General features: G+C 40.1%; 1 protein-coding gene across 5 annotated transcripts in view; it reads left to right on the forward strand.

Moving 5' to 3' along the window:
* The window catches only part of Pcgf5 (polycomb group ring finger 5), a 108,328-nt gene extending 84,673 nt beyond the window's left edge, over positions 1 to 23,655 (forward strand). For 2 of the 5 annotated variants that reach the window (XM_051146372.1, XM_051146371.1), the window contains exons 3-9: positions 630 to 726; positions 3,238 to 3,293; positions 3,401 to 3,460; positions 7,141 to 7,289; positions 10,189 to 10,287; positions 13,331 to 13,420; positions 18,398 to 18,595. In XM_051146372.1, the coding sequence (XP_051002329.1) occupies positions 630 to 726; positions 3,238 to 3,293; positions 3,401 to 3,460; positions 7,141 to 7,289; positions 10,189 to 10,287; positions 13,331 to 13,420; positions 18,398 to 18,580 (734 nt within the window). In that variant the 3' untranslated portion in view covers positions 18,581 to 18,595. Of the gene's footprint in view, positions 1 to 629; positions 727 to 3,237; positions 3,294 to 3,400; positions 3,461 to 7,140; positions 7,290 to 10,188; positions 10,288 to 13,330; positions 13,421 to 18,397; positions 18,596 to 22,860 lie in introns of those variants that run through there. The other 3 variants (XM_051146374.1, XM_051146375.1, XM_051146373.1) reach the window with 3 other exon arrangements.
* Positions 23,656 to 25,589: the final 1,934 nt, after the last annotated feature.

Consider the following 25,589-nt stretch of genomic DNA (forward strand, 5'->3'; position numbering starts at 1 on the left):
CTTCTATTTACTTAGAGTCTTTGTTTAAAAATTCTAATTACTCTTGTCCATTCCTCAATCATTTTTCCAGTTCACCTTTGTGCCAGCTTGACACTATTTCTTATACTGTGTGTTTTGTGACAGTATGGCACCTATGAACACAAATTCACCATGCTCTCAAAGCCCAGAAGTTCCATAGTAACTGCTGCTTTGTCTCAGGAGCCAACGATGTTGAAAACTCTCATGGGTTTTGTTTTTCCAGTGCTGTGAATTAAATCTGGGGCCTCACAGATATGACCTGCTTTATCACTGAACTACATGCCCAGTCATTCAAGTTTTATTGGGAACTGTTTATATTACATTAAAATAAAGCTTTAGCAAAAGAAGTACAAGCAAAATCAACAATTTGTACTTTCCTGTGCCCCATTTCTTTAAGTGAGAAAGACCCTTTTTGTAAAATGCACAAGTGTTTTAAAATATGAGTAGAGTGTATTTAATTTATAACTATATTAATAGAAACAATAAGTACATTGGAATTTCCTTTTGATACTGTATCAGGAGGCTTTGATTTCAGTTAGGCTTTATTTTGGTAATATAATTTGAGAATTTCATTGAGCTTAATTTTAACCTACCATCCTATCTCTTCCTAGTCTGTAAGACCTGTATTGTCCAGCACTTTGAAGACAGCAATGATTGTCCAAGGTGTGGCAACCAAGTTCATGAAACAAATCCATTAGAAATGTTAAGGTAAAGAAATATATTCTACAATTTGTCTGACCTTAATTAATTGTATGCATTTGTAATCTTTATTATCTATTATGCTATTTGAATGTAATTTAGGTCTTAGGCATTTGCAGTCTTTTTAAAGCATTTTATTTCATTTTAAAATCTTTTAATAAAAGTTTAAGATAAGATTACACAGTATTTAAGAAATGTATCTGCAATTAAAATGACAACATTGAGTTCAGATATTTTCAGGTGCAGGTGATCTAGGTTGGATAAATGTATTATAATAAAATTATCATGAAAGCAATAGTAGGAAAAATATGTGATGGGAAAAAGAGATTGATAAGTGATGTGGGACCTAAGAATGCAAGGTTGATGCGAGGTGATAAGAAAGAATATGTGGGAGACAAACTGAGAAGTAGCTGAGAGTAAGGCTTAGTGAAAAGTGCGACTCTAGTGAGAGAAGTCAGCCCTTTTACTCTGAGCCCATTTGGAAGTGTTGTATCATTTAAAACTTTAAGAGTTGAATGAGACAGTCTTGATATATATGAGCAAAAGGAGGTGGCTGAGATTTTCAACCTCTGTTAGAAATACAGAGCTAGAGCTAAGGAGTGAGACAAAGCTAACTGTCCACATGTTTAGTTTCAAGCTGGAACCCTGGAACATGGCTTGTGGAAAACTTAAAAGAAGGTATAGAGGGCAGTAGGGAATACTCAGCCCTCCATATCCCTGGATCTGTCTCCAGTGCACTTGGCCAACTGCCCATTGGATCTGTTTGCAAGAAAAATAGCTTCTGTGCTGAACATTTAATTGTCATTATTCCCTAAACAGTAAAGTACATTAACCGATGCATTCACATTGTGTTATTATAAGCAGACTGCCCCTGGTTTGAAATTAGGTATCAAGTTCTACAGTGTCTTACAAGAATGAAGGACTGGACCAGGCAGATTTGGTGTCTGTGAAGAGTCCTGGAACCTGCTCCCAACACTGGGGAATAACTATAGCGGGATAAAGAAAACTATTTAGGCAACAGAGAACAGGCAGAAAAAAATTAAAAAGAGTTAAGCCATACTGTTAGACTGTTGCAAAGTGATACTGGTTGTAAGACCAGTTATAGGGAGCTCAGCAAGTAACAGCATATAACAGTAACAACAAACTACACTTTCCAAACTTGTTCAGGTTGAAAGAGGATTAAGAAACAACATGTGTGTGTGTGTGTGTGTGTGTGTCTGTCTGTCTGTCTGTCTGCTTGTGTGTGTGCATCTGTCTCTCTGCTTGTGTATGTGTGTGTGTGTGTATATCTGTCTGTCTGTCTGCTTGTGTGTTGTGTATCTGTCTGTCTGCTAGTGTATGTGTGTGTGTATCTGCCTGTCTGCTTATGTATGTGTGTGTGTTTCTGACTGTCTATCTGCGTGCGTGCGTGTGTGCAGGTGTGCCTGCATGCGTGTGTCCCCGTCTGTCTGCTTGTGTCTGGGTCTCTGTGTCTACAGCAGGTGTGTGCGGAGGCTAGAGGAAGGCGTTATATCTGGAGCTGGCGTTACGGGCAGCTGTGGCCTATCCAGCTTGGGTGCTGGGAACTGATCTCCAGTGCTGAGCCCCCTCTCCAGCTCCAATAACAGCTTTAAAAGACACTTTTGGAGAAGATTTTGCCTCTTTAGATGTTTGATGTCAGAGAAGAGCAATGCTGTTGAGAAGAATGAAGATGAAGCAAGAACAGGTGCTGTAGAAAAAGCGAGAAAGGCCTGGAAAAGAGAGCTATATGTTGTCAGGAAAAGAAAACAAGAAAAATGCCAAGACACAAAACTTTTTATCTAGGGAGCCTAGATGACCAAACTGTCTAAAGTTCTCAGAAAATGAAATGGAGAGCATTCATTTTTAGAAAAGGATCAGAACTGTAGGGATTTGAAGAGAGGGAATGTTAGCTGTTGCTGCAGGACAAACCCCGCCCCATTAGTGCTTCACGACACGTCCTCCTCACTCCTCACCACTGCTGTGGGCTAGTGAGCAGTCTGGCTGTGGCTTCCTTCACTCCTGCACCTTCAGTTAACAGCTGTGTTCTGCCATGTTTTGGGATGGACTGCCAGTGCAGTGCCTAGGGCCAGATGGCCAGGGCAGTGGGGCTCTTCTGTGGCTGGGTCACATGGAACACAGGGCCCCTTAAGACCTAGGCTAGGGCTCACTATCCTTTGTCCAGCATTCTTTTTGGTCTAAGCAGTTTTCCTAGGTAGTCCTTATTCTCCAGTTTGGGGATTCTCAGAGATCTGGGCTCCACCTCTTAATCAAGGGACAAATGGCAGACGCATGTGTGCATACAGGAGTGCATCTAGAGAAGACTGGTTATTTCTCCCTGTTAGCACACTACCAGAGGCAGGCTCCGGGAAGTGGTGTGCACTCTGTGCAGGCAGCACTGAGCTAGTAAGTTCACTCAAATCATCTGTAGTCTGTTTCATGATACAGGTAACAAGTCTCAAACTGTGTGCATATTGAGTTTTGATTTCTTTATTGTTTAACCCTGCCACCCATCCCCTGAAGGCTGGATAACACATTGGAGGAAATTATATTTAAGTTGGTACCTGGACTACGAGAAAGTAAGTTCCCTTTGGGTTCTATAGACTTCTTGGGTTTTTTGTGTGTTTTGTATTTCTACTAAAGATTTCATACTGCTATGGTTTTCATATTTTTTCCTTCAAATTAGAAGAACTTCAGCGTGAATTGGAATTTTGGAAGAAAAATAAACCTCAAGAAAACGGACAAGGTAAGGCTCTATGTGTCTCTCTGCCAGCTTCTCTCGGTGTTCTCGGCTGTTATGTTGGTGGAGTGGTGTCTTTCCACACTCACAGATCTCCTGTGCAGGAGTCATGTGGCCCTCACGAGATTTTATCTAAATCTGTGCAGATCTGCATGATCTTGACTTACCAGTTGAGAGTAATTGGAGAGAGGAAATTGGACGTGGAGGAAAACCTAAGAGAAAACTGAATAGGTGATAATGGCAATAGTTTCAGGACAGAAAAATCTGAAGAAATAATCTTAGTGTGACCCTCAGTCATGAGGGCATTTTAGTTTTACTTCACTTATAAAGGTACTCCAATAAGAGACAGAGTGAAATGTGCCTAAGAGCCACGTCAGGGGTTTGCTATGCTCTGGGGCTCTGAAGGAGCTTACACTCAGGTCTTGGATCTGTCAGGAAGCGCCTCTGCACTTATCAAGATGTCCCGATCACCAGGCCCAGTGTCCACGTTTCTTCTCTAGGATCTAGGTAATGATAATTTCAGCAGGGCCTGGAGAAGGAGAAAGAGCTCACTGGCTGAAATACTTGCCTTGAAAGCAGGAGTACCTGACTTTGATCCCCAGAATGCACATGAAAGGCTGAGGTATGGGCCAGCCTGATGCTCAGTGCTTAGAGGTACTTACATATAGGCTCTTCAGTCCCTCAAGATGACAGAGAAAATTGCCTTCAGAGATTTGTCCTCTGACATCCACATGGGCACCTGCACACACATGCCCACAGTTTTTAAGTCACCTTTGAGAAGGTAAAGAGAGGCCTATCTCTAGGACTTGCTGGCCAGCCAGCCCAACCTAATCAGTCAGTTCCAGGACAGTGATAGACCCCATCTCAAAAAAAAAAAAAAAGGATAAAACTTGAGGAAGAGCATTGTTGGCTCTGTTTCTTAACAATTAGACTTTATTATACAACCCAACAATCCTACACAAGAAGGAAAAAGGGTTAAAGGGAAACAAGAGTAAACCTTCCGGTATCTGTTCCACAGGACAGATCCCCAGGTGTCTCTGGCCTGCACGCTGGTCTCTCCTCAAATCCATGTGCAATCCTGCTCCAAAAGATGTGTCTCTCTCAGGTGTGCAATGGCCAGTCTAGGCCAGGATCTCTGCCCCCACAGGTGTTTGATTAGAAACAATAGCCCGGCTGGAGTCCCCTAGTCCACTTCCCTGAATTTCAGACACAGGATGGCTCCATTCAGTCTATCCGTGGTGTTTCTAAGGGGCAACACCCGCCAAGACTGCTTTCACCTGGGACAAAGCTTATAATCCTTCCCACACATCCCCCCTTTTCTTAAAAAAAAAAAAAAAAAAAAAGTTAAGAACTATATACACAAATACACATATATACAGAATCATCAAGTATCAAATACATAGCCCATTCCTTTTATATTTGTTAACCTTGGAGAAAGTATTCCACTGTCCTATCAAAGAGAGTCCTTTCCTATTGTCTAAAGTTTTCTAAAGTCTCTTCATTAGAAGTTGCAATCATCAATCTATAAATGTGCTTTTAATTTTTTTAAGTTTTATTTATTTAATGTATATGATAATGCACACCAGAAGAGGGCATCCGATTACATTACAGATGGCTGTGAGCCACCATGTGGGTGCTGGGACTTGAACTCAGGACCTCTGGAAGAGCAGACAGTGTTCTTAACCTCTGAGCCATCTCTCCAGCTCCCTGTGTTTTTAATTTTTAAACTAAAGCTTCTAGTAACACTGTGGCTATCTAGTCTGCAATCTCATCAGAGACCCAAGAAGGAAATTCTATCTAATGGAAAGGAAGAGCTGGCAGCCAAACATCAAGATTGATTCCTAGCCTTCATGAACACGTGTGCATACATTTGGGCACAAACACACATTTACACACAGTAAAAAAGAACAATAAGTTCTGCAAAGTGGCCTGGCACAGTGGATTACACCTTTAATCCCAGTACCCAGGGAGACAGAGGCAGGCAGATCTCTGTGAGTTCAACGCCGCCAGCCTGGTCTACAAATCAAGTCCAGGACACAGTGAAACCCTGACTTGAAAAATCAAAAATATAAAATAAAAAATGAAAATAAAAAATCAGCAAAGTGGCAAATATTACTGGTCAGAGAGTGGGCTTTTTGTATGTATGTATATTATCGACACAAAGTGATATCTAAATTATAAAGTAATATTATTCTTTATATTTTTAAACACAAGACTTCATTTAGTATGCTCTACATACCAGCAGAGTGGCCTGTATGCATTTGTGACCTTTTGTCTCCCAGCCTTGACTTTCTCATAAATTATCATAAAATCAGTGCCGTTTAAGATGGGTGAGGGAATGCTGGGTCTCTTTCTCAGGGGCAATCGGGATCATGGCTTTAATAGTTTTATTTAACTGTGCAGAATTAATCCCTCATCAGGGAGCTTTGATAATAATTTGATGAGTAAAATAAGGTAGCAAGGGGATGTTTTTATACATAACCACAAAGTGAAGAGAGGTGCTGAAATGACTTAACCAAAAGCTTATTTTACCTGTGTACATTGTACTTAGACGATTTCTCATTTTTTTAGAAAGTGGATAATACAAAGTCAATTAAATATTGCAGTTTTAACTACCATGGAGGCATATGGCATTGCCCTCAAAATTATAAAATAGGATTAATCAATGATTTGTATAAGAGGGTCATACACAAAATAGATATTTTGTATATCCTGGTTTATGAGCCTTTTTCTATTTTTTTTTTCCTTTCCAAAGTATTTTTGGATTTGATTTTTAATTTGGGGCATGTTTTTCATTGAGCCAAGTGTTGATAAAAGATAGTGACTGTACATGGGCTCTGTACGTATGGGTAGGCAAAGAAGCAAGAGCTGTCGTTCCCACTTCAGTAGGGTACTTTTATTATATTGAACAAGGATGTCCCTCTCATTGTAGGGGAACTTTATAATGTACTTCTTGCAGAGCTGGTTTTCATATTTAGCTTAGGCAGATATATTTCATCTGAAACATTTCTGAATCCTACACAGTCTCATCTCATTCACCACTTCATCCAATATCTGCCTTTTTCACAGCACCTCCACGCAAGCACACGAGCCCGTGGGGCATTTTCTGTTCAGAATTCACATCCTTTAATCACGTTCTTATCTCAGGTGTCTAACACATTGTTCAAGATGGTTCATAAATGCATCAGTAAATACAGTTGCATGCATGTAACATTCTAAGTAAATTTTGTGTTTTATAAAGTATAGTATTCAAATTTTCTTAGTGGAATTTTAATGTGTTAAGTGACTACAAAGCATTTTTAAATCTACTTTTCTTTTTCTGTAGTTGAGTTAATAAATAATTTGAAATTCTGAGAACTTAGAGAAGTTTGCTTATAATTTTAAAGTTAATACTTGGTTTATAATTGGAACATATCTTTTATTGAAGTTGGAAGTATTTTGTATCCAATTGCCTTCTAAAGTGGCCTAATCCCTAATTGCAGTTTTTGTGACCAAACCCAGAATCTTTCCTTTAGATTTTCTAGTAAGTCTAGAAATCCTACTGTTAAGTTTCTGATGGCCTTTGATGAATAAATATTCCATTGTTGAGTTCGTTAGAGGGTTTAAAAAGTATTAGTTACGGTGATTACCATAATATTGCTCTCTTTTAAACTTTGGGTTACATGAGTTTTGCTTCAATTATACAGATGATATTTCAAAGGTTGACAAATCTAAGGCAGATGAAGAAGGTGACGAAAACCAAGATGATAAGGACTATCATAGAAGTGACCCACAAATTGCTATCTGTCTGGACTGTTTACGAAATAACGGGCAGTCAGGGGACAATGTAGTAAAGGTGAGTAGGCAGGTTGCACTGTTAATTGTTGAGGAATTTTCTAACATAGCAACATTATTTCTTTCAAAGATTTGTGTTAATGTGATGCAGTGGAATGCCATTCTCTAAAATTCTGAACCTGGGGAAGGCCAAGCCCTTGCTTTCCAGGCACCTTGTCGTTCCACCCCCAGCCATCCCAGGCCAATGCCACCATCTAGTGGCTAATTTTTGAAATGCAGCAGCCAAAACAGACTGGTTATTTCATTCAAGCAGTGTCTCCAACTTTTAATTGTCTTTAAATTGATTCTTTCTGAAGTTTAGGTTTATTCATGTGTGTAGGTGCTTTACTTGCATGTGTTGCTGTGCACCATGTGTATGCTTGCAGAGTGCTGGATCCCCTGGGGTTACAGGCGGTGTGTGAGCGGCCGTGTGGGTGCTAGGGATTGAACCCGGGTCCGCTGGCAGAGCGTTGGTGCTCTTACTAATGCTGAGACATCTCTTCAGCCTAAATTATATTCTTCAGTCTTCTACTTTTTCTTGAAACTCTGTAAGCCTCCTGTGTCAAGGATAACATCTTTCATTAATAAAATAGTAGGCTTGGAATAAAGTTGTGATACAAAGTGCCTTGGAGATTTCCATTATTTTCTACACAGTCTTTATTCCTTGTGTCTCATCATTGATCTGTCTCTTAAAAAATCTTAAAGCTCACTGCTGTCTCAATTTTTTGTTTTCCTTGGTGTTTAAATATTATTTAGTGTTTCCTGTTTTTAATTGGCAGCAGCTTTCATTCTCATTATAAATGTTCACTCCTTGAGTGAGCTCTTATATAACCTTGTCACTTTGTCCAAGCACTTCCTAGTTGCTCAGGTTGTTGTTCTTCTTCTGTGCTTTGTTTTATTCACAAGTTCGTATTTATTTTGTTTTTAATTTTCTTCATCTGTGTAAATCTTATAGGTCTTCGGGTTGGATTTCTTTACTATCATATTACTAATAATGGTACTTTGTATTGTGAAATTAAAAACAAATTTTAACCTAGATTTTCAGTTAAACAGCGTTTTGAAACAATGACTATATCTGAGCATAGTAAGCTAATGAATATTTATTCATTGTGTGGTAAATATATTAATAGTAAGAAAAAAATCTTGTCACTTGAGACACAGGAACCGTTGCCAGGTCCGGGGCGGGGCAGGAACAGGAGGTGACACTGAGGTGTAAAGGGTTTCTCTGGAAGACAAGGAAAAATTTGAAATTGGAAATTGCAATTGTTGGACAACTGCTAAATTGTTCATTCTAGATAAGTTAAAGTCACTTGTTAATTATTGTGACTGGTAGAGGTGTAAATCACAATACTAAAGAAATGAGAGAAAAACGTAAAGAGTCTGGACTTTACACACACATGCACACACGCACACACGCAGAGGAAACTGGTAGGTCCCTGTTGTACCCTAGAACTGCAGGCCTCTCTGAGCTTACAGGGTAGAGCACTGCAGATTTTGTATTTAGTCTTTTAACTCTTCAGAACCAGAGGAAGACAGACTCTGAGCCTTTGTTCATCAACCTCTGACAACTGCTGCTCTACTTCTGCCTCTGAAGTTGCTGTGCTTTCTCCCACTGTGGCCTCGGGAAAGCAGCTTAGAAAGAGACATTTCTGAATTCTGTACTTCCTGAGTTAGACAACAGGACACAGTAAGGTTGTTGTGCCATGGGAAGGTGACACTCTGGAAACAAAACATGACAGCTGAGCAGGGTGAGATTAGTCTCTGGTGAGCCCCTGGGCTGTACCACAATGCTTCCATTTTCCACATGTCAGAAAGGAGATAGCAAGAAGAAGCTTGGCTCCTCAGCCCCCCCAATACCACCATCCACCACCCAGCAGACACCAGTCATCTCTATCTTAAGGTGTCAGCCACTCTAGACCTCTATATGATCGTTCCCCGGTGCACAGAGCAAGTGTAATTTGGTTTCATGTTTGGAGAATGTGCTCATTATTTTTATTTTCTAAATATTTCCAAATCAACTTTTAGATAATGCAGATTGGAATTTTGTTGGATTTGTGCCAGACTATATTGAATTATGAATTCTAGAAACACTCCATTGCCTTGTCTTAAAAATGTTCCCTTAACTATTCTGCTATCTCTGGATTATTAATTTTGGGAGGTTGAACAGTGACGTGAGGATCAGTTAGGAGGAGGCTCTGCTCAAGCTTAAAGAGCAAATCAGAACCACTGTCCTCATGTAAGACTAGAGCCATGTCAAGGCACACAGAGCTTAGTGATGGCGCCCAAGTGCAGTTGCGCATCCCTGGGGACCACTTTCCTCTAGCCAGGGCGTACTGCTCAGCTTGCAGGCACTGAGGCCTGCTGCCACAGAGCAGGTGCCTTCCTGCTGTACCCAGACGCCCCTAGTTTTAATGAAACTCCTGCTCTCTCTGGTTACTTAGAGGTTCTCCATTATGCTTAACAAGTGTTCCTACTGCTTTAGAAAGTAGCATTGTTTAATAAAGTGTTGATATTTTTGTATCTTTTTACTTAAACTCTATTTTCTTTATATAAAAAAAATCTTTGGAAAAAAAAACAGATTGCATACTTAACAGATTGCTGACTCACACACTAATGCATTCTTGAAGAATGTCATGTAAATAATAGACGATGATTGGGAACTTTTTTTTAACTTAAGAGAATTGGGAGTTTTTGTTTTACATTTAGGAAATACTCAAAGTAACTCGAGAAGACCATGCCTTTGGTTTGGGGTTGGTTTTGTTTGGTTTGGGGTGGTCTTATGAGACCATCTCACTTTGCGACCCATGTGGACTCGAATTCAAATCCTGCCTCGTCCTCTGAATGCTGGGATTACAGGTATATGCCTAAAGTTTTAGTAAAAACAACTTAGATTGTTTAATTTGTCTGCCTGTTCCCTTTAGGGTCTCATGAAGAAATTCATTCGATGTTCTACACGAGTTACTGTAGGAACTATTAAAAAGTTTCTGAGTTTAAAACTAAAACTTCCAAGTTCTTATGAGGTAAGTAAAATATTTAATTGTGATTATTTTTATGATTCTGATCTGTAACAAAACTCTGGAAAAACAAATAAGAATATCTTCAAGTTAATTCTTATAGAAAATAATTATTTTCATGTTTAAAAATTAATTTTTAGAATTTAATATTTATGTAACATTTTATAAAAACATATCCCAAGTACATCACATTAATGCATTTTAACTAAAGGAGATATTTGAAAATTTTATATTAATACTCTCAAATTGCCTAGCTAACTGAGTTCTTCCTGTTTTACAATGTCAACATGCTTTAAGATATGTCACTTCTTAAATTTTTTGTTATACTGTTTGACCACTTTATATATGTATATAGAAATTTAAGTTGCTTTCCTACCCACTCCCCTTTCATTACTCCTGAGTGAGTTGGAATCCTAAGTACACTCCCTACTATGTCTGTGCCTTCTTTTTGTTTGTGGTTCATTGAGTTTGGTAAGAGTCTCTTGCCTGAGCCTGAGAAAGAAGTTATTTATTGAAGCAAGGACAATTTACTTTAACCACATTCTGACATCTCTGGATTATTAATTTGTGGGCGGTTGAACAATGACTCCTTCCCCAGCAACCAGTAATTGCCAGTAGACACCCAGTGTGTGATGGGGCCTCATGGACTCCTCCATCTGTGAAGAAATGTTGCTCTGACCAGCCTTGTACAAGCCTTGTATGGATAACTGCAGCTGCAGAACCTCCATTAGTACAGTGGCTCTGTCATGTCCATAAGACTTCTTTTGCTGCCCAGCTCCCTGTCCTCTGGCTCTTAAAGTCTCCTTTTCTGTGATACCCCCTGAGCCTTGGAGGCCACAGCACAAATTTCAAGTGGCTAAAAGGAAATGGAACCAAAACATAGGCAGGTGCCCTATCCTTGAGTAGTGAGCTGGAGCAGAGGCCAAAGAACAGGCATGCTCTGTGGGGACATGTGACTTCTCATGAGACTTAAAGGCCAGTACTAAAGGCAGCTGAAGTGTGATGGGCCTTAAGCACAGACCCTGGCAGACAGGAGTCTCTGAGGACGCATCTGATCTTGAACCTAATGGAAATGGCTGGCTTGATTGATTATTAGTCTGGGTTAATTTTTTTTTTTATTAGTTTGGGTCTACAGCTTTCTTTCTTTGTTTCTTTCTTTTCTTTCTTTCCTTTCTTTCTTTCTTTATTAAATAGATAAAGGCTGGAGTGGTTAAGAGCAGTGGCTGTTTTTTCAGATGACCTGGGTTCAATCCCAGCACCCACATGACAGCTCACAACTGTCTGTAATCCAGCTCCAAGTGATTCAACACCTTTACACAGACACACATGCAGGCAAAGCACCAATGCACATAAAATAAAAATAAATTATTTTTAAAACTCCAGATACATTAATATTTGTATTAGGAAAAATGTGAAAGTGTCAGAGCCCAATCCCAAAGATAACAACTTTGTTGGAAGATGGTCTGATGTATTCTAATGCTGATTACTGCTTGCTGTCTGTGTGACCCACCTTTTGCTTAATAAAAAACCATCCTACCTGGGCAGGGCAGGAGATAGGTGGAGCTAGGAGAGAGAGGAATTCTTAGAAGAAAAAAGACAGCCACTGAGAAAGAAAAAAGGAGAGAGACCTGAAGAGAGGAGAGGAAGGCCGCCACGGGTTAGCTAGAGGAAAGCACGTGGCCAGCAGGGTGGATGGAGAATCCAGCCCAGATGAAGAACATTAACAAGTATTTGGGATTATGGATGGGAGGTAGCTTAATAGAGGTTATTGGAAACAGATGGTATGGGATTGAGGCAGGGATCTCATGCCTGCCCTACTATGGAAGGTAGTTTAGAGGATTGATATCTGCCTTGCCCCAGGTTAACTAAGGCTATTTTAAAATATAACAAGTGTCTGTGTCTTGATTGCTAGCCAGGCCTATAGATAATACATGTAACTTAAAAACAATAATTGGCGCCCAGCGTGGGGCTCAAACCCATGACCCTGAGATTACGAGTCTCATGTTCTACCGACTGAGCTTTCTTTAAGGTATGGATTGGTCTCCCATTATTTTTCTGCCCATCATATAAGGGTATTATTTAATTAAATGTCTGAAACAGCGTTGCTAATTGGGACCAGGTGCCTGAATTGCTCATGATTATTGATGCAGCCTGCCTGATTAGCAATTGCTTCTTTTCAGCTCTGCTTATAAATTTGTTTTACAGAGAAGATAAAGAGAGTTGAGTCCTTTGTTCTTTTAAGAATTAATAAAATAACTGAAAAAGTTTCAAAGTTTATATATTATCACATATTATTAAAATATTAATAATATAGTTCATATATTTAATATAATTGAGGCAATATTTTGCAATAGGCTTCAAGTACAGAATTCTAGTCTTTGTCTAAATAGATACAGATTCATTTAAAATTCATTTCCCTCCACACTTGAAATAAAATCTTAAGCAGTTTCTTTCACTGGGAACTAGAGACCTAAGATGTCTCATTTGGGGGAATCTTTGTTGACTCAGTGAAAGATGGACAGAGTTCTTCTAGCCTCTGAGGCTTTAGCATGGGTGCCTGTAGGAAGCCACCTAGAACAAAAGGGAGCCTTTGTAAGTACATCAGAGAGGCCGGATAGCCCTGAACACACAGATCTGCGCCATGGCCTAAAGCCCTATCTCTTTGACCCTGAACTAAGGAGAAGGTAAAACCCCTTTCCATGCTGGGAACCTCAGAGGAGTCTGAGGGGTGGATATAGAATGTGCTTGCTCCACGTTGAGTGGTCCCTGCACGTGTCTAAAGCCTGTGGATCTGTAGAACATGAATCAATAGTTGGCATGGCCTTTATAAATTGTGTGCCAACTTGAGATACAGTTGTATGGCACAGGTAAGTGCTGGTTCATGTTACATCGGAGCAGTTGAAATTCTGTGACAAAGTGGGTTAGTGAAAATAGCAGTGTTCTTACATGTCATTATAGCTAGTTGGATATTTTAAAATTTGAAAATGTATAAAAATGTATAGGTTCAAATATCCTTTGCATTAATGTATTTTAACTATTCTTTCTAAAGCTGGACGTGCTGTGCAATGGTGAAATTATGGGAAAGGATCATACTATGGAATTCATCTATATGACAAGATGGCGACTAAGAGGAGAAAATGTAAATTGCTTTTGTATTTACCTATGTATATATTTACTTATATTATTATATAATTCAGATTTAGCAGTATCATTTAGGAGCATTAAAATCAAGAACATTTGTTTGGGAAAGAGAAGAAACTGGTTCCTCTTTATTTTCCAATACCTAAAACTTGGCCCAAGTACAAGGCCAATGTCTGTGTTTAATATTTGAAGGTAAATTTTTAAGTTCAACTGTAAATAGGTCCAGGATTCTGCTAGCCTGAGGACAGAGATGGCACGTACCTTTTAAAGCCTGGTGTGTGCTACAATGTGAAAGTGTGAAGCGGGGCTTGGTAGATGCCAGTCAGCCCAAGATCCTTAGGGCCGTCATGGAGAGAGCCAGTGGGAGGGGTTGCATAATCAGCACAAGTGTCACATCAGGATTGAGGAAAAGAGACTTGGTGGAGGTCTTTGTTGCCAGAAGTAGATTACTGTGCTTTGCTCCCTAGTGATGAAGGAGAAAACCTAGGACCCTCACCCCCCAAAAAGGGTTTTGTGTTTTTAATATCTTTGCTTAGGTTAACTGTTAAACTTCAGTCCACCTGAGCCAGGAGTGTTAGCACGTGTGAGGTGCTCTGCATACGGTGACACAAGCCTGTCTGGGGGAAGCAGCAGCACCCGGAACGCTGCCAGAGGCCCTGGGGAGCTGAATGTATATGCCCGAGGCTGATTAGAGCCACCCATCAGACAGCACATCATGTGTCAAACAACGTTGAGCTTTTGCCTCACACAGTATAGATAATGTGGGATTTACAAATAATAAGGGTTGCCGTGTTTCTGTAGCACAGAGATATTCTGACGTCATATAACTAAGATCTGTTGGACTGTTAGAAAACCTCAGAAGATCCTTGTAACACACACACACACACACACACACACACACACACACACACTGGTTAAGATATTTGTTGTTTTTTTTTTTTCAGAAGGAAATGAGATGGTGATGTTAGAATAATAATGAAACACCCAAGATCTTAAATCAGAAGGTTTTTGTCATTTTCCTATCTGGTTTTCACACAGATTAAAAAAAATATTCTGTCATTTGCAGTACTCTAGCCACAGGCAAAAATACCTCAAGATCAGGAAGGGAAAATTATGTCCTAGTGTCAGTCACTTGCTAGTCGAAGAGCTCATCAAACTACCTTAGGGTTCCTTTTTTAATGTACTTGTATCGCATAAATAATGACCTGCCTTGTTTATAGCCTTTAAGGATTGCATGCACATTGCCTTCATTTGCCTGAGCCTGAAATATTTGTTTCAGGTGAAGGCGCACACTGCAGAGGGTAAGTCTGCACTGTTGGAAGCAGGTGCTCTAGCTCTGCAGTAACAGTACTGCAGTGACTGTAATGTTGGCTTTCTTTGCTAGTTCAGTGGGCATTTCAGCATGTGAGTGCTGGAACTCATCATTGTGGATAGACCACCCTAAAGGTTAAAGGTCACTCATTGTAAGCCCTCTGCTAGTGCTCACCTGTTACAGTGGTCTCCTGAAAGCTGCCCGTGGTGTCCATTTGTATATGTCTGGGTGGGGGAGTACTTTTTGAAGGGAGATTTTACTGTTTAGCCCAAGCTGGCCTGGAGCTCACTGTAGCACTGGCTGGCCTGAGACTAATATCCTTCGGCCTCAGCCTGATTAGAAGCAAGAGCCAAGAAGTTCAGTTACCAGTTATTTTAATGTCGAAGCGTCAAAGGGCTGATTCAAGCTTTCTACCAAAGATTGCCGACCACACCAGTCTTCATGCACTTGCACTGCTGAGCACGCAGGTTTTGAGGTTTCAGGCTTTTTAAAGTTATTAGAGGTAGACCTGGCTTGTCTTCTCTAAACTGTTTTTTGCTAGTGTTCCATGTCTCTAGCTCTGAGGTTGGTTGCTCTATCCATGCCAGCAGGAGGCTAGGATGCTGCAGATTCAGGGATTCAGTACTCTACTGCTGGCCTTACTAACTAGCTTAGCCCTGGGCTGTGCTCAGCTTGTTCCTGCTCTGATAGCTACTAAATGTTATCAACATTCCAGTCCACTTGGAATTGACTCGTTTACACACAGGTTAAAGAGTTAGTTTATTCTGTAGATTATTGAGTAGTGCAGCCTGCCCCTCACTGTGTGAAGACTCCGCCATTGTCTGCACATGCGCACGTGCACACACCTGTGTGTGTTCTAAACAGGCACTATTCTTACCCAGGCCTGCACACAATGCAGCTTTCACAAAGCTCCTGTCTAAAGCCTTGCACTTGTCTTTTTTCTTTGAAGTCCTAATATGTCGTATTATAAGGCCTTCTAAACTGATTTATGAGGTCCATTTGTATCAGTTGAGACAGAAATTTGATTTTTAAAATCATGTTGAACCTCCGCTTTTGAGTGGGCTTGTGATTGGCGCTGGGCTATATTGCTTTGGCTGTAATTGTCACCTTTGCAGTTTCTTGTTCTCAGCAGTGCTGTGCAATGTCTGCTTGTAAATTCTGCACTAGGTTGAGTCATTGGCCTCAGGCAAGGGCACTCCATCTTTGTGTCCCTCTCTCACGCTGTTTCTGTCCTCTCAGGGAAGTGAGTTTTCCTCCCAGTTCTGCAGAGCTGGAGTGTTCTCTGCAGCATCCAGGCCTGTGGCCGTGCTTTCCTTTCCCCACCTTAGGTTCTCTTAGCCCCTTTAGGAAAGATGGACATGGGTGGCTTCTGTCCTTTCTAGACCTTGTCTCCATCATAATAAATTATTTTTAAATATCTTTATCCTTATGAATCAAAACACACACCTGGTCAAACAGCTGCTATAAATTTTATAATTCATTACAATAATTTTGCTTGAAGATTGTTATGCTGAATGTTAGAGTTGACCTGTTGTTCACACAGTAGTGCTTAAATCTCAGGGATAATGACCAAGTGTGGCTTCTATGAATTGAGGGTATGTAAGTAGCGATTCATGTTTCAGCCAGGGTTAACTCAGTCATCTAATGTTCCCACCAAGCTAGTATTTCTCTACATAAGGCCATGCCCGTGGTCATAAGTTATCTGAGACATAAATGGATTCATATATATTTCTAGCAACTATATTCTCATTTGATAATATGTATTATGGAAAACAATTACATTTTAAAGTTATTCTTTTTAACATTGGTACAATTCCATTTGTGTGACTAGCATAATTTAATTAACTTTTATTTTGGTGGACATCAAGATTGTTTTCATTTTTAACATTACAAGCAGTGCTGTGTCTATTCCAAGCATGTATTTTGCAAATGCACAAGCATATCCATTGCCTAGAATGGTAGCTTTACAGTGGAGTAAGCTTACATTGTGAGAGGTTGCCAATTGTCCAGTAATGCATAAGAGGGCCCATTTCTGACTTGTTGACACGTGTCTTAGCAATATACTTTCTCTGCTAATCATGAGTTTGGCTTTTCTTGTTGACTTGTAGGAACTGCTTGTATTTTCTGAACACTAACTTTTCACTATATATACCATAGCTTCTTTTCCTTCAGCTGTGTCTTACCTTCCTATTTTTCCTCAGTTTTGGAGATCCTTAAAATTGTGACAGTTTAGCAAGAACTACTATTATGTGCTAAAGTAGTTAGCAGAATGCCTAATGTAATAAGTATAAAAAAGTAATGGCGTCTCTGTTAGACTACATTGGATCTCAGTCCACTCCTCCTGCACTTTTATTTCCACACTGCTCAGGTTAGGTTCTTTGGTACACACCTGGTTTAGTAGCAGCTTTCTGCTCAGCCTCAGCTTTTATCATGGGCATGTTCTTCCTGCTCACCTTGTGGGTAGATAGATACCCTCAGTCTACTAGCTGCCTTTCCCAGATGGTCCTTGCTGTTTCTTTTCCTAACTCAGCCACTCCAGCACCATAGCTTGATTTGCAGTCTCTGCCTATTTTAGGAAGGCAAACAAACACATCTGTTTTGACTGATACCAAAGAGATTAATAGGAAAAAGTTAATGAAATCACTTTTTTCCGTCTTAACTCTATTTTTATTGAATGATTTTTGCAACTAGCCTATTCAGACAAAGTGTGATACGTTAGCGCTTAGGGACCCATCCAAGTCAGTCAGGGACAGTAGTGCGAGGCTGGCATTAGAGGATAGTGACAAGCACTGGACGAAGTCAAGGACCAACTTCCAGAGAAAGCTTGTGAAATTTTATAACCCTCCAAAGTATAACCTTAAAAAGCCTACTCTGGGAAGTTGAATTTGTCCTGATTAATCTAAACTTATGTTTTCACGTGTTTTGGCTATTTACACATTTAATTTTTTCTATTTGCAAGAGTATGCAGTGTTTAATATATGCATAGCTTAAAATGTAAGTTCTATAGCTATTAAGACTGCAAACATGACTATCAAACAGACTCAAAGAGCTCATCAATGCTATTAAAACGAGTGTGGGAACTAAGAATCTAACCTGAGCAGTGCATCAGTCCCTTAGGGAGAGTGAAGTTTCTGATCTTGAATAGTACTGCTCTCAGAGTAGGTAAAGAGGAGGCATAGGAAAGACTGACTGCAGGAACAGGTGGGAGGAAAATGGTGCCCACTCTATACTAAGAAACTGAAAAGGGTAGGATACCATCTCAGTAGTTTCAGAATATTAAAAACAAAAAAACTTCATAGACAACTGTTAAAATTACTTAGCACTAAAATTTACCAATCACTAAGTTATTAAATATTTCCCCTCCAGCCGGGTGCACGCCTGTAATCCCAGCACTTGGGAGGCAGAGGCAGACAAATCTCTGTGAGTTGGAGACAAGCTTGGTTTACAGAGTGAGCCCAGGACAGCCAAGGCTACACAGAGAAACCCTGTCTACAAAGCAAAACAAAACAAAAAACTGACCTCTCAAAACCCCTACCACTCGTCAGTGTTTATTTAAATTACTCATGTTGGCACTTATTTTTGAGTTAAACTACTTTAAATAGCAAGTTTTAAATGTGTCCCGTTGTGGATGCCTCTTATCTGATGAGTTCATCTCCTCCGCAGTTTTGCTGTCTGAACTGCTCAGCCTCGAAAGTCTGCTCTCAGGATGGCACTTTGTATCAGGTAAGAGGCACTCATGACGGGACATATGACCACCACAGTGCCTGTGCTGAGCACTCCCATCCCAAGCTAAGTTTTCAGACACGTTGTAAAACTAGTTTCCTAAGTCTTTTCAAACTTAAATAACAAAAATTCCCATTATTTCAGTTCTTTTGTATTAGCCCTTTTACTGAACTAAGAATGAAATTCTGTCTTAACAACTACTATTTATGAATCAAGAATTTCTAATATTTACTTATTTTAGCCCTTGACCATCTCTAATCTGTCCTGGAGTGAGATGAAAAGTCAAACTGAGTGACTGTAAATAGGAGCTTGGGCTAACTCTGTGAGCGGGCTGCTGTGGCCGCGTTAACTGTTGCTCTGGGATGCCATGATGGAATGACTGAGACCACTTAGTAACACACAAGGAACTTAAACTTGTGCCTAAGAAATGCTTCTCTAATAAAAATACATTTTAGAGATTTGGAAACTGGCCTGGAAAGATGACTCAGCAGTTAAGAAGCTGTACTGCTCTTCCAAAAGACCCAGTTTTGATTCCCAGCACCCATGTCAGATGGCTCCTAACAACCTGTAACTCCAGTTCCAGGGCATTTGAGACCTCTAGGCTCCCCAGACACCCTCACTGGTGTGCACGTGCCCACACACATATATATGTTTAAAAAGAAATACATTTTTAAATGGAAAAGAGTTTGTATGCAGTGTAGTAAGACATTACTATATTACTAAGTACAGAGATCATGTGCCCCTTCTTAATCTCACAAAGGAGTCATAAGATGTTTTTACAAGCAATCCATTGTCCTTTTCCCTAGTAGTTAAGCAAATCATCAATCTAGTTCCTAGTGGTCAGTACTAGGGACCTTCAGTGGTGCAGTTCTGTGGTTAAGCTTAGTCTTCTGGTTACTGCTGTGATACAGGAATCTCAATCCACCTTTAAGATAAGAACATTTGGAAACACTGTTTGAGTCCTAGCTTTTTAGACACCTGGGAAAGAGAAAGCCGCTTGGGAAGGACGCTGTGCAGATGAGGGAGAGGGCTGAACAGTTTAGTTGACTGAGAGGAACTTGTAAAGTCCGCATGGTAGAGGCGATACACTGTAGCAATCCCTTGTCTGTAGCTGTAACCCACCACACACGGGCGTCCACCCTTTGTCTTCATGTTGTGTCTGTTTCCTGAGAGATGCAGTTCCTCTTTAGCTCTGATCCTAAGTGATGGCGAGACTGTAATCAGGTAAATCTGCAACTGCACCTCATTTCCTCTTTGTTCTTCAACACTTCATTATGGATAACAGCACTGTAAGAAAATTAAACTTCAAGTTTAAATTCTCCTAAAATCATTTCCGAAAGGAAGCATCAATATGACAGTAAAACTTGACAGAGAATTCAGTTAGAAAACTAGTACCAAGAGGCCAGAGAGGGTACAGGTGTTAAAGTGCATGTTGTTCCTGCAGAGGACCAGGGTGCAATTCCTAGCACCCACATCAGGTGGTTCCAAGGAATGGAAAGCCTCTGGACAGCTTGGGCACCTGCACTCACATGTGCCCAGACCACAAACAGGCATGCACATACATAGCTTTAAAATAAAATCATTAAAAAAATTAGAACCAAATCTCACTTTGAATATAAACAATATTAAATAACACAAAATAATTACTAAAATATCAAACAAAAAGGATAAAGTCAAGACCTTGTAGAATATTTATCAGAAATGTAAAATGGCTTAGCATTGTAGGAGAAGACAGACAGATAATAAGCTAGTTGTTTATGGAATTCTCCAAAATAAAAATCACTAGATGCTGAAAAGACATTTTATAAAACTCAGCGTTGCTACTAATTTTTCTATGAGGTTCTTAGTTTGACATTTTACAACTAAAAACTGAAGTAATTATTTCAAAGACCCTTTGCCTAGGTTACCAACTAATATTTCACATTTCTGTCTCCTCTTTGTCTCTTGTTTTCATCTCTTAGATTTTTAAAAAATAAAATGGTTAAAAATAAGTCAAAGCCGGGTGGTGGTGGCACACGCCTTTAATCCCAGCACTTGGGAGGCAGAGGCAGGCGATCACTGTGAGTTCAAGGCCAGCCTGGTCTATAAGGCAAGTCCAGGACAGTCAAGGCTACACAGAGAGATCCTGTCTCAGAAAACAAAACAAAACAAAACAAAAGTCAAATATAATGACAAGTGATCACACAATTTTTAGTCAGTATATCTATCCTCAGAACAAGACCTACTCACGGCTTACACAAAGACCTTGGGTGGCTTCTTAGATGGCAGACTCTGCGCGATTAAATTGTGAAGTTAGATGTAACTGCAAACACTTCTCCAAGATTTTATTTAACCTAACAAAGGTAGCAAACTACTGTTAGCAAGCATTTCTTGTCAGTCACACTTTTAGGCGAGCAATGAACAGGGCATGAGCACTGCCACCCGCATGCTGCAGTGTGTTATAAAGCTCAGGGCCAGATCAGGGGCCGACTTCCACAGCATGAGGAGAGAATTGCTCCAGGATAGGCTGCAGCACAGGAGCCCCTGCGTGCAGCGCTGCCGGGCAAGGGCCAAGGCAGAAAGGCTCCTTAACGGAAAGCTGGTGGGCAGGTTAATTCTGCACAGGGTTCTCTTCCAGCCCCGGGGCTGTAGAAGGAAACATCAAATACAGTTTTTCTTTTGTGAACTTACATATAAAAAACAAGGAAGTTTTAGTGTCAGAAGGAAACTTTAAGAAAATATATAGAGTTTAGAGGGCTGGGTTGATGTCTTAGTTGGCAGTGTTCTTGTCTTGATGCCGTGAGGACCTGTGTTCATCCCAGAATCCATATAAAAAATCTGGACAGATGAGTATGTAATCCCAGTACTCTGGAGTCAGAGGCAGGTAGGTTTCTGTGATCCCTAGTCAGGAAGCCTTATCTAGTTGGCTAGCTCTGGGTGAATAAAAGAGTCCCTGTCTCAAAAATTAAGATTAACAGTTTCAGAGAATCCACACTCAAGATTACTCTCTGGTCTCCACAAATGTGTATGCACACACACACACACACACACACACACACACACACACATTCTTATATACCCGCACACTCACGCACACATACATACACTCACATACACATACACTTACACACAGTCACACACAGCCATACTCACACAGGGCAGGGGGTAACATGTACAACTATGGCCTCACAAAGTCTGACTGAGCTTCAGAAATAGCCAGAGAATTTTGTATCCAACTAACCAAGTTCCAAGCTGCTCCTATAGGACCAGAGTAAAACTTAAGATGAATAGAAGTAGCATATGGGTAAGACCATTGGAACCTTGCAAGTCTGAGACTTCTGTGCCAGTCCGTTAGACCACAAGTGGCACCTGCTTTATTCTTTAGCTGAGGACAAAGCCTAGGACATCATTCCCTACTCTCCTGTCCTTTTCTAACTGGACGTTAGTGCATACCAGCATCGAGTCTTCTCACTGTGACATGCATGGAAATGCTGAGAGGGCATGTCAGGACTGTAGAGTCTCTGTCTGCCCTTTTCCTATTAAAGAATACAGTGTTCTCTTTGTTGACGGTACCCAGAGATAGCAGGAGACCATTGGTCAGTAGTCATCTCAGCCTTTTCTTGACTCCGTGATAGTTAGCTCATTGGAGTTCACTTAAAAAGTGGGAACCTGCAGATTATAGAACAGGAAAGTCATTGATTCTCCGTACTGCATTCTGACCATTTGGTTCTCTGTGGTGGTGGAAGGAGAGTTAAAGCGGATGGAGAGGGTGTGTGGGGCCTGCCTCGATCTGCGGGAGGCTCTTTGCTCCCTGGGACTTGTGTGGTAGGCAGCTGGATGCCAGAGCCTTTCTACACAGAACAAAACTGAGGACAATGAAAAGCCTTTAATTACATCAAGCAGTAGCTATGAACAGTGACTCAGATTGAAAGGAGGTGGTCACCATTTCATGTAACAGTTAGGTACATGCTTTTCAGTACTTCTAAAGACCATTTTAAAATAAATGCTAAATACTAAAGGAAAGGGTATCAAATGTGTGAACAGTATTGTGGAAACTCTTGTTTCACTGATTTGCAGAGTAGGGGCTCTTACTCCTGTGTGGTTCAGTGGGTTTCCACCTGCAGCAGCCTGGGAGAATCCACAGCGCAAATCCTCAGCCCACAGAGTTGCTGGTGGGATGTAATGCAGCTGCAGTCCTCCATGGGCCTGCTAGAGGAAGGGAGGGGAGGTACTGAGAGTAATTTAAATCTTAAATTACATTTTAATCACTTCAATTTAGTGACAACTTTAATTTGTAATCACTATTACCAGGAAATAAATTTATGAAGTTTATAAAATCTCAGTTCTTCAAGGCTTTTCTGTATAAATCATTGCTTTTATGTAAACATAGTCTTACTCATTGTTTTTGTTTTTGTTTTTTATAGTCATACCCTATGGTGTTGCAGTACCGACCACGAATTGATTTTGGGTAGGCCAAGGGCCCAGACTGCACTGAATGATCCTGCACTATTTGTTTACTCGTCGACAGATTGCACAGTGAGCGCTGTGTGGACTTGGGAGACACAGTCTGACTTTCAGCATGCACATAAGGCCATTGTCTGTCTCCAAATTGTCAGTTTCCTTCATGTTGTTTCTATTAGGAGCAATTCAAGTGCCCTTCTGCTACTGACCATCTGTCGTCTCAGAGTGCAAGCCACGGCTGAAATCAATTAGGTGTGCAGCCAGGACTCTGCTTTCTCAATATTTTGCTTGCCTGTTGCAAGGTTGTTCTGATGTTAATTACACTAGTAAAATGGCTCAATCCTTGTGGTGTTGCAGTTTTCACATACTTAATACTTTTATTCTTGTTAAAATAGAGTACTGTACAAGAACCTAGTATAATTATATCTTGAAATTATTTTGTATAAGAATATATTTAGAAAGGTGGTTTCTGAGCCACTGTCCTATTCTTGGTAAACTTTTATGTAAAAAAGAATAAACCAAAAAAAAAAAAAAGCCAAAATGCCAGCTTATTCTTGAGTGTGCAAGTCTTTTGTGAAGAATTCCAGTTATTTTTTGACAAGAGCACATTGCAATTGGAGATACCCTAAATATCTGGGTAGTCTCCCATTGCACAGAAAGGCGTGTAGCCCTTCATGTTGAAACATGTGACTTGGACAACTGAAGTTCATAATGTTGGCAGCTGATCATATTGACTTAATAAAATTAATGTGTGAGTATATTAACGTTTGTTACTGTCTTAGAGCAAGTGGGTGTTGCTTTACAAGACTCCATTGGTTGTCTAGCCCATGTTGTGTGTGCATCATTGCATTGTTGATGTCATTTTATGCAAGCATATTTTTTTAAAGTTGGCCATAGGCGTGTGTCGTGGCACGCAGAGGGTTATGTACGACGGTTTGAAATACCGGGATTTTTAGATAACATTCTCAAGCTACTGATTCAGATGGCCAGCTGCGTATCACGTTTCCAGACCATACGCACAAAACAAACTTTTGCCATGTAGTAGATAAATATGCTAACCAAAATTAGTGGTTTGGGGATACTTTATTTTAGATACTGTAGTAACCAGGTGAAGTGGGATTATTGTTTTAGACGTGAGTTCATTAAAAGTGTGTGCGTGGAAGTCAGAAGTAAGATGATGTCCTTGATGGTGGCAGTTTGGCTAAGTCTTCCATTCATTTTGAAAGTAGCCTGCAAGTTAGAGTCCCCTTACCTTAGTACACTCAAGCACGCAAGCCTTGTAAAACACGCAGTTGTTTTAAAAAGACAGCTGTGGAGCATGTCTGCTGGTTGTTCGGAAACAAGCCAGCGTCTGAGGGGTAGGAGGACATTAGGAAAAGTGCTTGTTGTAGAAATCTGATAAGAGCCCTGTGCATGGTCCACACTTTTTTTTTTTTTCTGTGAACACAGGTGGTCCAGTTTTTTAGTAAAAAATTTCACAAGCTAATGTTTCTGAATTCCATAGTACTTCATAGAAATCAACATTGCACAGCTCTAAGAACTATACAAAATACAGCTCAGTCTTAGAGGTTTTCATAATATAAAAGGCTGAAAGTGTATGATTTTTACATTTTTTTAAGTCAACAGTCTGTATTAAAGTGTGCTGTATTAAAAGGCCACAGCAGTTTCTTAACTTCATCTTGTTAGATTGCTGTCTTTGGACCAACTCAGGAGCAGGGTTTAAAAGCCTGATGATTTACTCTTAAGAGTGTAGAGAAGACCATTAAACTTGACCAAAATACTGAATTTTGTATCGTAACTGGAGAAATTATTTTGCTGTGGTGCAAAATCTAGTTCCTAGTTATCCCTAAAAAGAGTTTAAAGATTTTGCAACTTGTTACATTTAGCTAACTATGTTTTACATCTGAAGGTGAATTTTAATTAGCATAAGTCAAAATCAATTTTGAAAGCCACACACTAAGACTTGGCTATTTGGCTCCTCAGCCAAGCCTTAAGGCCACAGGTGAACTCTGTATACAAGGTCTCATTAAAGTTTGCGTGTTGCCTGGTCACATACGTGACTGTTTTCCAAGGGATACATAGGAAATAGGAACCAGAAAAGTTGTATAAGAATTTCCTTCATTAAATGTCACTTCACTGAGATGCAATGGACCATGTGCCAAAACATACCGTTAAGGATGTCTGCTATCAGATGGGACCATGAGTAATGTGGTGTGCTTCTTCAGCCAGCCTCCTGCGGCATGTCAGCCCAAGCGTGGACCACATGCACCTATTTTACACTCAGTTGCCCTTGTCCAGAACCTGCTGTAGGAAACACAAGCAGGCCCTATTTGTGGCCATCTTTTACATGTACAGGGTTGATTAACAAAAACACCTAAATTTAAATAATTTGCAAGAATAACTATCTGGATCTATAAGCCCAAGAATAAATGAAAGTTACTCTTCAACCTGCTGTTTCTTAAGCAATACACTAAAGAACTTTATTCCAGAAAATATTTTGTTAACAGTTTTACTTGCCTTAAAAATCGGACCTAAAAGGGCCATGGAATCTTGGATATAAAGAAAGTCTGTGGTCTATAAGAATCACTTTAAGTTGCAGTGATGAATGGCATCAGTTAATGGAGATAAAATGTCCTTGTCTCTAGCTTAAAAACTAAGCTAAAAAGCCTCATTGAAGAAGTTATATTAAGTC

This window comes from Acomys russatus, chromosome 5 (assembly GCF_903995435.1).
Source record: "Acomys russatus chromosome 5, mAcoRus1.1, whole genome shotgun sequence".
NCBI classification, from domain to species: Eukaryota; Metazoa; Chordata; class Mammalia; order Rodentia; family Muridae; genus Acomys; species Acomys russatus.